Source organism: Schistocerca gregaria, chromosome 3, assembly GCF_023897955.1.
Source record: "Schistocerca gregaria isolate iqSchGreg1 chromosome 3, iqSchGreg1.2, whole genome shotgun sequence".
Classification (NCBI taxonomy): Eukaryota; Metazoa; Arthropoda; class Insecta; order Orthoptera; family Acrididae; genus Schistocerca; species Schistocerca gregaria.
In genome coordinates this window covers 917705039-917720012 of record NC_064922.1, presented here as the reverse complement: position 1 = coordinate 917720012, position 14974 = coordinate 917705039, and the positions used below count along the sequence as shown (strand labels likewise).

General features: G+C 44.8%; 1 protein-coding gene across 1 annotated transcript; it reads left to right on the top strand.

Moving 5' to 3' along the window:
• Positions 1 to 3371: 3371 nt before the first annotated feature.
• Positions 3372 to 7608, top strand: LOC126354675 (cuticle protein 18.7-like). Its single transcript, XM_050004478.1, has 2 exons — positions 3372 to 3421; positions 6978 to 7608. Exons 1-2 carry the CDS (start codon positions 3410 to 3412, stop codon positions 7473 to 7475), a joined length of 510 nt encoding a protein of 169 aa, XP_049860435.1. The 5' UTR covers positions 3372 to 3409; the 3' UTR covers positions 7476 to 7608.
• The last annotated feature ends 7366 nt before the right edge of the window (positions 7609 to 14974 follow it).

Below are 14974 nucleotides of genomic sequence, written 5' to 3'. Positions count from 1 at the left end.
TCATATAAAATTAATTGTTGGTAAGGCGGATGTCAGGTTAGGATTCATTGGGAGAGCCCTTAGAAAATGTAGTCCATCAACAAAGGAGGTGGCTTACAAAACACTCGTTCCACCTATACTTGAGTACTGCTCATCAGTGTGGGATCGGTACTAGATCGGGTTGACGGAGGAGACAGAGAACATCCAAAGAAGAGCGACGCGTTTCGTCGCAGGGTTATTTGGTAAGCGTTACGGAGATGTTCAGCAAACTCAAGCGTCAGTTCTGCAAGAGAGGCGCTCTGCATCGCGGTGTAGCTTGCTGTCCAGGTTTCGAGAGGGTGCGTTCCTGGATGAGGTATCGAATATATTGCTTCCCCCTACTTATACCTCCCGAAGAGATCACGAATGTAAAATTAGAGCGATTCGAGCGCGCACGGAGGCTTTCCGGCTGTACGCGACTGGAACAGGAAAGGGAGGTAATGACAGTGGCACGTAAAGTGCCCTTCGCCACACACCGTTCGGTGTAGATGTAGATGTAGATGTAGACATGAGGCTCGAAACATGTCACAGAGATAGCATGGACGTCAAGTGACAACGTAACCCCCCCCCCCCCCCCCCAATCGTGATTACCCTGTTGTGTACCTGCCTAGCAAATATGTTTTCAAACGGCTGTAGCACGGAAACATTACGTTTTCGGACATGGGTTCATATTCAAAATATTATGTGCTCACTCCCCTCTACACGTTGTAGATGTTTGTAATGGGAATTTTCGAACACCCTATACAATGATGAAAATCACTACACTTGCTAAAAGGTCCTTTATCTTATTTTAAAGAACTGTTTAAGAAATGGAATGGTTATTTACCAATTGAGTACACAGCCATGAAGGAGCAGTGCCTTTCAAACATATCATCAGCACATGATCCATCTCCAATGGCTGTGTGTATGTTTTTCGTAACTGTGACACACTATCCCCACGCGACGAAAAGATAACTCCGCACACTTTCCTTGTGACGAAAAGATAACAGAACGAGTAATATACAGGGCGGTCTATTGACAGTGACCGGACTAAATATATCACGAAATAAGCATCAAACGAAAAAACTACAAAGAACGAAACTCGTCTAGCTTGAAAGGGGAAACCAGATGGCGCTATGGTTGGCCCAATTGATGGCGCTGCCATAGGTCAAACGAATGTCAACTGCGTTTCTTTTAAAAATAGGAGCCCCCATTTTTATTACATATTCGTGTAGTACGTAAAGAAATATGAATGTTTCAGTTGGACCACTTTTTTCGCTTTGTGGTAGCTGGCGCTGTAATAGTTACAAACCCATAAGTACGCGGTATCACGTAACATTCCACCAGTGCGGACGGTATTTGGTTCGTGATACATAACCCCTGCTAAAATGGACCATTTACCAATTGCGGAAACGGTCGATATCGTGTTGATGTATGGCTATTGTGATCAAACTGCCCAACGGGCATGTGCTATATATGCGGCTCGGTATCCTGGACGACATCATTCAAGTGTTCGAACTGTTCGCCGGATAGTTGCGTTATCTAAGGAAACAGGAACTGTTCAGCCACATGTGAAACGTCAACAGCGACCTGCAACAAATGACGATGCCCAAGTAGTTGATTTAGCTGCTGTCGCGGCTAATCCGCACATCAGTAGCAGACAAACTGCGCGCAAGTCGGGAATCTCAAACACGTCTGTGATGAGAATGCTACATCAACATCGATTGCACCGGAACCATGTTTCTATGCACCAGGAATTGCATGGCAACGACTTTCAACGTCGTGTACAGTTCTGGCACTGGGCACAAGAGAAATTGCGGGACGATGACAGATTTTTTGCACGCATTTTGTTTAGTGACGAAGCGTCATTCACCAACACTAGTAACATAAACCGGCATAATATGCACTATTGGGCAACGGAAAACCCAAGATGGCTGCGACAAGTGGAACATCAGCGATCTTGGCGGGTTAATGTATGGTGCGGCATTATGGGAGAAAGGATAATTGGCTCCCATTTTATCACTGGCAATCTAAATGTTTCAATGCATGCTGATTTCCTACTTAATGTTCTACCGATGTTACTACAAGATGTTTCACTGCATGACAGAATGGCGATGTACTTCCAACATGATGGATGTCCGGCACATAGCTCGCGTGCGGTTGAAGCGGCATTGAACAGCATATTTCATGATAGGTGGATTGGTCGTCGAAGCACCATACGCACGTTCACCGGATCTGACGTCCCCGGTTTTCTTTCTGGGGGAAAGTTGAGAGATATTTGCTATCGCGATCCACCCACAACGCCTGACAACATGAGTCAGCGCATTGTCAATGCATGTGCGAACATTACGGAAGGGGAACTACTCGCTGTTGAGAGGAATGTCGTTACACGTATTTCCAGATGCATTGAGACTGACGGACATCATTTTGAGCATTTATTGCATTAATGTGGTATTTGCAGGTAATCACGCTGTAACAACATGCGTTCTCAGAAATAATAATTTCAGAGTGGTACATGTATGTCACTTGAACAACCGAAATAAAATGTTCAAATTTACCTACGTTCTGTATTTTAATTGGAAAAAACCTACCTGTTACCAACTGTTCGTCTAAAATTGTGAGCCATATGTTTGTGACTATTACAGCGCCATCTATCACAAGGCGAAGAAAGTGGTCCAAGTAAAACATTCATATTTCTTTACGTACTATACGAATATGTAATATAAATGGGAGTTCCTGTTTAAAAAAATGCACTTGATATCCGTTTGACCTATGGCAGCGCCATCTAGCGGGTCCTCCATAGTGTCATCTGGTTTCAGCCTTCAAGCAAGTTTCGTTCTACATAGTTTTTTCGTTTGACCCTAATTTGGTGAGATATTTGGCCTGGTCACAATCAATGGACCACCCTGTATGCCATACATACTCTAAATTCCTAGAAACAAACGGTTGAAAAGCAATCCATCGTAGTTGTTATGGCTGCTATAGATGCATATTCCGAAGATTTTCCGGAACGGCTCTTCAGGTTTTCAGCCTAATGGAGGAATGTTGGGCAGAGGCCATTGACCTGGAAGGGGACCACTTAGGTAAATGAGTATTAAACGCAGGAGGACTGTGTTTGCCATCCGGGATGAGCGCTCTTCAGCACGCCCTCCTAGACGTAGGCGTGCACCGGTGGGCGGGGACACACTTGGCGGCTACCGTACGCCGTTAGGCATTGCGTCACAGCAGAGGGGCAGCGCTGCGCCGCGGCCGTCCCCGGATCACGCCCAGGGAAGAACTCCGCTGGAAGGCCATCCGCGCTACTTTCACGTCGCCGCATCGCCAACCGCTGCCGTATATATAGTGGCCGGCGTCGAGACGCTGCCACTGTTCGGTTCGCATCGATCGCGGCTCCAGATACCTCACCCTCATCATGAAGGCCCTGGTGAGTCCACTGGAATTCCACCTGCAGAACGTGGAAGGGAACTTGCTTTGGAATGCTACACCGTTGACGGTTGTAGTCCTCGGCGCTGGACATGTGTATACAGTTACATACATCAAACTTCCTGACAGATTAAAACTGTGTGCCCGACCGAGACTCGAACTCGGGACCTCCTGCCGGAGAGCTTCTGTTAAGTTTGGAATGCAGGAGGCGAGGTACTGGCAGAAGTAATGCTGTGAGGACGGGACGTGAGTCGTGCTTGGGTAGCTCAATTGGTAGAGCACTTGCCCGGGAAAGGCAAAGGTCCCGACTTCGAGTCTCGGTCGGGCACACAGTTTTAATCTGGCAGGAAGTTTCACCCGTTTTTTTCTTGTATGGGAAATGAAATTGATTTTTAAGGTAAACGCAACAGCTTAGCTCGCTCTTATTCAACTATGATTATATTTTTCCGAAGGAAGACACAAAGACTGAGCAATCGCCCCGTTACGACAAAATCATTAGAGTCGAACCATAACTGTGTTTGCGGAAGGAAGGGGACGAAAATAAGCCATACCGTTTTGGAATAACGATTCTGGTATTCGCCTAAAGCGATTTAGAGAAGTCGCATCTAGCAGGATGGCTGGACAGCGATGTTAACTGACGTCTCCCGAACACTAGGCAGTGTCTTCCCTTGGTATATATTTCACAGAACCTTTTAGTACACCAAGAAGATAAACCAGTATGGCACCAACGGACAGGCCGTCCGGAGTGGCCGAGCGGTTCTTGGCGCCACAGTCTGGAATCGCGTGACCGCTACGGTCGCAGGTTCGAATCCTGCCTCGGGCATGTATGTGTGTGATGTCCTTCGGTTAGTTAGGTTTAAGTACTTCAAAGTTGTAGGGGACTGATGACCTCAGCAGTTGAGTCCCATAGTGCTCAGAGCTATTTTTTGAACCAACGGACAAGTACTCAGAAAGATCGAGCAGTTGGCTGCTTATTGTAAACAGACTACATCAGTAGTATATTTTTTCATTGTAAAGAAATTCGTTCTTCGAATGATATACAACTGTACTAGATACTTGCAAGATTTAAAAGAAGTAACTCTTCGGTAGTCAAAGTATCCTCATCTAAACAGCCTCAGAAATTGGTAATATTCATCAACACTGAAATAGCTTGTTGGCCTTAAGACATTCAGATGGCTTTCATTTTCAAACAGTTTTATGAGTCTGATTCGATTTACACCGGCGCCACTTTCTTAACTCGTATCACGGGGTTGTAACTTCCATTGTCGTTATTGTGGCTTTGAGTCCAAAGACTGATTCGATGCAGCTCTCCATGCTGGTATGTGCTCTTTAAGCTCTTCATCACTACACCAGCCACTTACTTAAACTGCTTACTGTAATCGGGTCTCCCTCTAAAATCCTCATTAGTTCTTACGCCGTATACCCAACCCTCTACCGCAGCCCCTTCCCTGCCAGAAATGTCTCTTATCAACCAGTTCCTACTTTTTAATGAACTTTGACCGTAAATTCCCGTGCACTGCACCTTCCCAATTCAGTCCAGTACACCTTACTGGTGATACAATGTTCTTATCTAATCATCGGAATTTTCCTATGGCACCACTTTTGATAAGCTATTATGCGCTTCTTGTCTCAACTGTTCGTCACCCACGATTCTCTTCTGTATGACGAAAAACTCGATACAATCACCGTCGGAAAACACTTCCTAACATTGGAATTTATGTTCCATGTTAAATCACTCTTTTTCAGAGAAGCTGTTCTTGCTATTTCCAATTCTCATTTTATTTCCTCTCTGCTTTGATCATCGTGAAGTATTTTGAACCGAAATGAACAAAATTATCCACTGCCGTTAGTAACATCCATCATACGAAATTGCTGCAATTAGTGATCTGGAATAGTTTTCCTCTGTTTGATTGTGTGCTTTGTTACGGTGAAGAGCTTTGAGAAAGGGGAGTTTTCGGCTAATCGCTGGAGAGCTATCTGCGGGTCACAGGTTGCTCTATCGCCCTCGATCAGTGATGTTACTGCAAACGACGAGATACGTGTTTCTTAGTTCGCAAATAATTTCTTTCTGTGTTTTCCGTAATAGTGAGAGGAGAATGTCGAAAGGTTTTTCAACCAAAATCACAGGCAATTTTCCTTTTTAATCTCGTTCAACTGAGTACTGCATCTCTCTCTTTCTGAATAGGGAATATGATCATTTTCTCTCTCTGCTCTGGACTATACTTGTTGGTAACTATTTTACTGCACACCGGCGTGGACAAACAGTTCTAGGCGCTACAGTGTGGAACAGCGCGACCGCTACGGTAGCAGGTTCGAGTCCTGCATCGGGCATGGATGTGTGTAATGCCCTTAGGTTAGTTAGGTCTAAGTAGTTCTAAGTTCTAGGGGACTAATGACCTCAGACGTTAAGTCCCATAGTGCTCAGACCCATTTGAACTATTTTTTTAACTATTTTACTAGAGACTGTTAAGCAGAAACTGTTGAAAGAAATAGCAGTGATTTGCTAAGACAACTCGGAAACTAGTGATTATTTTATTCTATTGAAAATGTACCTCAAGTGTTTCAAACATTTAAAAAGGCTGGATGCTAGTCATTAAGCTGCTTCAGCCCCCTTCGATTCGATATATTATTATTGAAGATGGAAGAGAGGTTTTTAACTCCTTGACGAATGTATGAAGCTAAACATGTAATACCTTAGCTTCTAAAACACAGTGTAAGATCAGGATCGAATCGCAGTACCGGTACCCCAATCGACATGGTTCAGGTGTAAGGCACTGGAGGGAATGACGGCAGCTCAAATCACCATCTAGCCATCGGGATTTATCATTTCCATGGGTTACGTAAAACGCTTAAGGTTCATCTAAAAAAAAAAAGGAGTGATCATGTGGTACAGATGGCCAGGAGACGCCATCCAGGGAAGTTTGGCCGCCGGATTGAAAATATTATTTCACGTGGCACCACATATGTCAGTATTGATGAGTACAGCACAACATCCAGTCCACATGCGGAGAAAGTCTCTGACTCAGCCGGGAATCGGACCCACGCCAACTGCATGTTAGGCACACACTTTACCAAGCAGCTAAGCAGACGGACACGTTAATGTGTGATCGATGCTTTGAAAAGGACACAGTCTATTTCCTTTCTGATCTTTAAAAGCTTGTGATTTATGTCTAACGAACAAATTGTTGATGGGGGCGGAAAACTCTAGTCTTTTGCGCAACGACTTTTATTCCCGTACACTACCCAACCCTTGTGTGCATACTAGGTGGTCTTCGACGTCCATCTACGAAATGGTGAGATTGATTCGCCACCTCTGTCTACCGTCAAACTAAAAGCAACCAGATAGAAACATTAGTAGAGGGGAGACCATGCATTCGACTTTGGGGTAATTGACAGTTGTAATGACACGAAGGGGATTAAGACACACAATTGAAATTAGTGTAAAAGTTTGGGTGGCCAACTGCGCAGAACTAATGTACTTTGCTCTGTATTACGTTTTGTAAAAAGAAAGTACGGCGACTTTTGGTGTGACTATACTAACGGGCGTGCATCCGCAGGTTGTCCTGAGCGCGCTGCTGGCGGTTGCCGTGGCTAAGCCCGGCTTCCTGCCCGGAGGCATCCTCGGCGCTTACGCCCCCGCCGCCTACGCCCCCGCCTACGCCGCTGTGCCCCCAGGCGGCCCCGCCAACATCGTGATCGGCCCCGGCGGAGTGCCAGTAGACACCCCTGCCGTGGCCGCCGCCAGGGGTGCCCACCTGGCCGCCGTCGCGCAGACGCAGGCCCGCGACGCCGCCGCCAACGCTGCCGACGCCGCCGCAGCCGCCGCCGGAGCCGCCGCCGGAGCCGCCTTCGGTTACGCCCCCGCTGTCGGCTACGCCGCTGCCGCCCCCGCCGTCGTGGCACCGTCTCTGGGCTACGCGCGCTACGGCCCCGCCAACATCGTCATCGGGCCCGGAGGCGTGCCGCTGGACACCCCGGAGGTCGCCGCTGCGAAGGCAGCCAATGCTGCTGCCCACCTGGAAGCCAAGGCCCGTGCTGGCATATTCCACCGCTAGATCGACTGCATTGAAATATGTGTAGATATCTCTATTCTACGGATTCTCAGCGAACGTCTGGGACGCCATCGCACATGATGAACCCACTAACATGTACAAAGTAATTTATAAATAAAGGAAGTGCTGCTTTGTATTTTCTGTTTCCTTAGAAGTTTCTCTGAAATCTACTGGGCAGTTGATTGTAACCATTTCAGTTTCTTATCTGTCTGTTGGAACTCGGTAGGCAATACTGACCTTACGACTTATCATAGAAGAAAGATTAAGGAAAAGCAAACCTACTTTTCTAGCTTTTGCAGACTTAGAGAAATCTTTTGACAATGTTGACTGGAATACTCTCTTTCAAATTCTAAAGGTGGCAGGGGTAAAATACAGGGAGCGAAAGGCTATTTACAATCTGTACAGAAACCGGATGGCAGTTATAAGAGTCGAGGGACATGAACGGGAAGCAGTGGTTGGGAAGGGTGTGAGACAGGGTTGTAACCTATCCCCGATGTTATTCAATCTCTATATTGAGCAAGCAGTAAAGGAAACAAAACAAAAATCGGAGTAGGTATTAAAATCCATGGAGACGAAATAAAAACTTTGAGGTTCGCCGATGACATTGCAATTCTGTCGTAAACAGCTAAGGACCTGGAAGAGCAGCTGAAAGGAATGAACAGTGTCTTGAAAGGAGGATATAAGATGAACATCAACAAAAGCAAAACGAGGATAATGGAATGTAGTCGAATTAAATCGGGTGATGCTCCCGGAATTAGATTAGGAAATGAGACGCTTAAAGTAGAAAAGGAGTTTTGCTATTTGGGGAGCAAAATAACTGATTATGGTCGAAGTAGAGAGGATATAAAATGTAGATTGGCAATTGCAAGGAAAGCGTTTCTGCAGAAGAGAAATATGTTAACATCGAGTATAGATTTAAGTGTCAAGAAGTCGTTTCTGAAAGTATTCGTATGGAGTGTAGCCATGTTTGCAAGTGAAACGTGGACGATAAACAGTTTGGACAAAAAGGAAATAGAAGCTTTCGAAATGTGGCGCTACAGAAGAATGGTGACGATTAGATGGGTAGATTACATAACTAATGAGGAGGTATTGAATAGAACTGGAGAGAAGAGAAATTTGCGGCACAATTTGACTAGAAGAAGGGATTGGTTGGTAGGGCGTATTCTGAGGCATCGAGGGATCACCAATTTAGTATTGGGGGGCAGCGTGGAGGGTAAAAATCGTAGAGGGAGACCAAGAGATGAATACACTAAACAGATTCAGAAGGATGTGTGTTGCAGTAGGTACTGGGAGATGAAGAAGCTTTCACAGGATAGAGTAGCATGGAGAGCTGCATCAAACCAGCCTCTGGACTGAAGACCACAACAACAACATCTGTCTCTTTGTTTGTAGATACACGAAAAACGAGTATGATACTCGCAATTTTTTGAAAGTGATAACGAAATGCATTTCCTTCACATCTAATCTTCTGATGTTTCTTATGTTACTCTTGCACATTCTTAAATTTTTGAACTCATAGTGCTCCTTCTTCAATATGTTTAACGTAGCCCTATCCCATATCGACATGTGTAACTACGAGAGCAGAAAAAAAGCTTCTTTAGAAGCACTATGTCTATTGGCATTATATTCTAAAAATATAGGTGAATTGAAAAATAAACAGATGCACTTCAAAGAAAATACTTGCTGTTCAAATCATTCTGTAATCAGATCTGTCTGTTACGCTACTTTTTATTTGCGTTTGGAATCTGACGAAACTATGGACAGCTATATACTAACTACAATAATTGCTCGCTTGTCATTTACTGGACCATTACATTTAAAAATAAACGTGCCATCGATTTCACACATGTTGATACTACTACTTGTGGACAGAGACAATTTAGCCATCAGATGCTCTATGACAGAGTAATTGTATAGTGTGAGGTGACTAAGCTCATGGCATACCTCCTGGTATAGTGTTGGACTCCGTTTTGCCGGGCGTAGTGCATCAACACGACTTCGCATGGACGCAACACGTCCTTGGAAGCCCCCCGCAGAAATATTGAGGGATGTTGCATGCCTAGCAGTCCATAGCTGCGAAAGTGTTGAAACGTCCCCTTAGAAAAATTAATGAATTACTGTGCTGATAAAGCTCTACGTTATTTGATTTTCAAACAGTTGCGCAAAACTGAACGTGCTCAGACATTTCTCTCTTTACTTATTCTGATCATCAATAAACTGATACATAATATTTTTACCGCAACGCAATCTGACTTTCAATAATCCCTACAAAAGAATGGCCCTGACTAGCAATAACCTATACCTTTCATGAATCACTTACCTCACAAAAATCTTCGTTTCTCGAACTACTGCAATGCAGTGAGCACCAATACAGCCAGCTAAATAAAAGATTCTACCTACTGAAGGCACTAACTACTGATAGGCATAGTCCGGAAATGAAAGATTTTAATAGAGAACAAACAATGTATTTACCTTAATAGTGTTCAAAAGTCATAATATATATATCAGTTCATGTCATCCAGTCTTACAAATTTACTGTCTCTGATGCACAATTGTCCAAATCATCCGCTCTGAAAACTCCGCCTTCTCTCTCCCCACATCCAACACTGCTGGCAGCTCAACTCCAACTGCGCAACGCTACGCGCCGTTCATATCTAACTGCCCAACACTACAATAGCAATATTGCAACAATGCCAACCAGCCACAGACTGCACACAGCGCAGCCAGTGATTTTCATACAGAGCACTGCGTGGCGTTACCAACATAGAACAGCCTACTTACAGTGTTGCCAGTGCAGGATTCCGTGCACGAACTGATCTTCTGACTGTATCCCATAAATGTTCGAAAGAGCCGGCCGCTGTGATCGAGCGGTTCTAGGCGCTTCAGTCTGGGACAGCGCGACCGCTACGGACGCAGGTTCGAATCCTGCTTCGGGCATGGATGTGTGTGATGTCCGTAGGTTAGTTAGGTTTAAGTTGTTCTAAGTCCTAGGGGACTGATGACCTCAGATGTTAAGTCCCGTAGTGCTCAGAGCCATTTGACACTTTTTTTTTCGAAAAGATTCATGTCAGACGATAAGGGTGGCCAAACTATCCGCTCGAACCGTTTAGACCAATCGCAAGGAATTGTGTCCTGGTGACATGCCGCGTTGTTATCCATAAAAATTCCATCGTTGTTTGGAAAGATGAAGTCCATGAATGGCTGCAAATGGCCCCCAAGCTGCTGAGCATAAACATGATCGGTTCAGTCCATTCCATACAAACACAGTCCCCACCTTTATGGAGCCACCATAAGCGTGAGCAATGCCCTGTTGAAAACGTGGGTCCTTGAGTCTGTAGACTGACCCGCGGAGTGGGCGCGCGGTTAGAGGCGCCATGTTCCGGGTTACGCGGCCCCTCCTGCAGGAGGGTAGAGTCCTCCCTCGGGCATGGGTGTGAATGCTGTCCTTAGCGTAAGTTAGTTTAAGTAGAGTGTAAGTCTAGGGACGGATGACCTCAGCAGTTTGGTCCCTTAGGAATCCACACACATATACACATACATCTACATCCATATTCTTTGTGTACCTCTCTCGGTTCTCCCTTTTATTCCAATCTCGTATTGTTCGTGTAACGAAAGATTGTCGGTATGCCCCTGTGTGGGCTCTAATCTCTCTGATTTTATCCTCATGGTCTCTTCGTGAGATATGCGTAGGAGGGAGTAATATACTACTTCAACAAAAGCCCGTACCGAGCTACTGAGCGTCTCTCCTGCAAAGTCTTCCACTGGAGTTTATCTATCATCTCCGTAACGCTTTCGCGATTACTAAATGATCCTGTAACGAAGCGTGCTACTCTCCGTTGGATCTTCTCTACTATCAACCCTATCTGGTATGGATCCCACACCGCTGAGCAGTATTCAAACAGTGGGCAAACAAGTGTACTGTAAGCAACTTTCTTTGCTTTCGGATTGCATTTCCTTCTGATTCTTCCAATGAATCTCAGTCTGGCATCTGCTTCACTGATGATGAACTATATATGAACATTCCACTTTAAATCACTCCTAATGCCTACTCCCACATAATTTATGGGATTAACTGCTTCCAGTTTCTGACCTGTTATATTGCAGCTAAATGATAAAGGATCTTTCTTTCTTTCTATTCGCAGCACATTATAGTTGTCTACATTCAGATTCAATTGCCATTCCTGCACCATGTCTCAATTTGTTGCAGATCCTCCTGCATTTCAGTACAATTTTCCATCGTTACATTTGAACTCTATGGAGTCTGCGCCACTCTCTAACCCTATCATAAGCTCTTACCACCTGAAAACGGGGCTCATCTGACCAGGTCAGCTTTTTCAGTCATCTAGGATCCAATCGATATGATCACAAGTCCGGGAGAGGCGCTGCTGGCGATGTCGTGATGTTAGCGAAGGCACCTACAGGGTGTTTCAAAAATGACCGGTATATTTGAAACGGCAATAAAAACGAAACGAGCAGCGATAGAAATACACCGTTTGTTGCAATATGCTTGGGACAACAGTACATTTTCAGGCGGACAAACTTTCGAAATTACAGTAGTTACAATTTTCAACAACAGATGGCGCTGCAAGTTATGTGAAAGATATAGAAGACAACGCAGTCTGTGGGTGGGCCATTCTGTACGTCGTCTTTCTGCTGTAAGCGTGTGCTGTTCACAACGTGCAAGTGTGCTATGGACAACATGGTTTATTCCTTAGAACAGAGGATTTTTCTGGTGTTGGAATTCCACCGCCTAGAACACAGTGTTGTTGCAACAAGACGAAGTTTTCAACGGAGGTTTAATGTAACCAAAGGACCTAAAAGCGATACAATAAAGGATCTGTTTGAAAAATTTCAACGGACTGGGAACGTGATGGATGAACGTGCTGGAAAGGTAGGGCGACCGCGTACGGCAACCACAGAGGCCAACGCGCAGCTAGTGCAGCAGGTGATCCAACAGCGGCCTCGGGTTTCCGTTCGCCATGTTGCAGCTGCGGTCCAAATGACGCCAACGTCCACGTATCGTCTCATGCGCCTGATTTTACACCTCTATCCATACAAAATTCAAACGTGGCAACCCCTCAGCGCCGCTACCATTGCTGCACGAGAGACATTCGCTAACGATATAGTGCACAGGATTGATGACGGCGATATGCATGTGGGCAGCATTTGGTTTACTGACGAAGCTTAGTTTTACCTGGACAGCTTCGTCAATAAACAGAACTGGCGCATATGGGGAACCAAAAAGCCCCATGTTGCAGTCCAATCGTCCCTGCATCCTCAAAAAGTACTGGTCTGGGCCTCCATTTCTTCCAAACGAATCATTGGCCCATTTTTCAGATCCGAAACGATTACTGCATCACGCTATCTGGACATTCTTCGTGAATTTGTGGCGGTACAAATTGCCTTAGACGACACTGCGAACACCTCGTGGTTTATGCAAGATGGTGCCCGGCCACATCACACGGCCGACGTCTTTAATTTCGTGAATGAATATTTCGATGATCGTGTGATTGCTTTGGGCTATCCGGAACATACAGGAGGCGACGTGGATTGGCCTCCCTATTCGCCAGACATCAACCCCTGTGACTTCTTTCTGTGAGGACACTTGAAAGACCAGGTGTACCGCCAGAATCCAGAAACAATTGAACAGCTGAAGCAGTACATCTCATCTGCATGTGAAGCCATTCCGCCAGACACGTTGCCAAGGTTTCGGGTAATTTCATTCAGAGACTACGCCATATTATTGCTACGCATGGTGGATGTGTGGAAAATATCGTGCTATAGAGTTTCACAGACTACAGCGCCATCTGTTGTTGACAATTGTAACTACTGTAATTTGGAAAGTTTGTCTGCCTGAAAATGTGCTGTTGTCCCAAGCATATTGCAACAAACGGTGTATTTCTATCGCTGCTCGTTTAGTTTGTATTGCCGTTTCAAACATACCGGTCATTTTTGAAACACCCTGTACATCGGTCGTCTGCTCCCATAGTCCATTAATGGAATATTTTGTCGCACTGTCCTAGTGGAGATGTTCGTCGTACGTCCCAAATAGATTTCTGCTGTTATTGCAGCCAGTACTGTTTGTATGTTAGCTTTGATAGCTCAAGACAGATCCGCTGCTCTCGGCCGTTAAGTAAAGGCAGTACGTCAGTGCGTTGTCCGAGATGAGAGGTAACGCCTGACATTTGACATTCGTCACAGTCTTGATACTGTGGATCTCCGAATATTGAATTCCATCACGATTTCCGAAACAGAATGTCCCATGCATCTAGCCCTAACTAATATTCCGCATTCAGAGTCTGTTAATTCCCGTCGTTCGCTATCCCGTGATTTCAGTCACCTACGTGCATTTCACAGTTAGGTATCCAAACCTTAGAAATCCGCAGTCAGTTCTACCTTCTAGCAATGAGAAAAGCAGATATATCGTCGATTCAGCTCAGCACATAAGGAAAGAGACACAACTTTTCCCCATGAAAATTTACTGTACAACGTGCTTCAGGAAAAGGACTTACTGCACAAACATGGAGTAATGGCGGAATTATATGTATATAATAGGGAAAACTCGGTGTCCCAAAATCGCCGATAAAGATTTTAGTGGAAAGACTGGGCCCCAGGGTTTCGACGGTTCATCACTTATTTCACACAAAATGATTTATTCATAAAAGATTTCAGAACTGAAACAAGCAACAAACTTTGCAAAAAAATATAAAAGTTTTTTAAACTCAAACAAAGTTAACGATTTTAAAACAACAACAGTGTAAAGCTTTCAGATGGAAAGACAATAATTTAATATAAATAATAAAGATTGGTTTGGATGACCTTAAAAACAATTCCTTAATGGGTAAGTGATCAGTAAGTCACTGTTCTTTTACATGAACCAATTAATTATAATTTCAGAAATTATCAATTGGTCGAACGAATAATGACAAGAACACACCGACCCGCGCAATAAGTCGTGAATATGAATTCAGAGTTCAGGAGAAAAAAAGCAAAGAATTTCATGGTAAACACACCTGCAGATATAGAGACCACATGACATGTTTCAATAAAACGACGTAACCAAAGGAAAATCACCTTAAAACATATTCCGAGTCTACGTCTGACAGCATAAATTCTGTAATTGGCAGATAAGTGAACCAGGCGTAGGTAGCAACAGGCATCAACGGCCCCCTACCCCATAAGCTCCCCGACTAGTGAACAACACATCGCAAGTACTGTCGACGCAGGCCAAATCGACGACCACTTCGCGAGATACTTGCTAGGGTCGTACAGTCCTCACATCTCACCAGCGACCCCTCTTTCCCACGCCTCTTTCCCACCTTGCTCTCGAGTCACTACAGACGACCAAAGATCAAAACAAAGGGCAAGGGTCAATGCCAGAGAACAGACGCGGCTGAACATAATATTATTTATGGAATAAATATATGTTTCAGACACTATAGACTGGCCTGCCAATGAGCATATAACACAGAAAATGGAGGATGCATAGCACCTCCTACCGA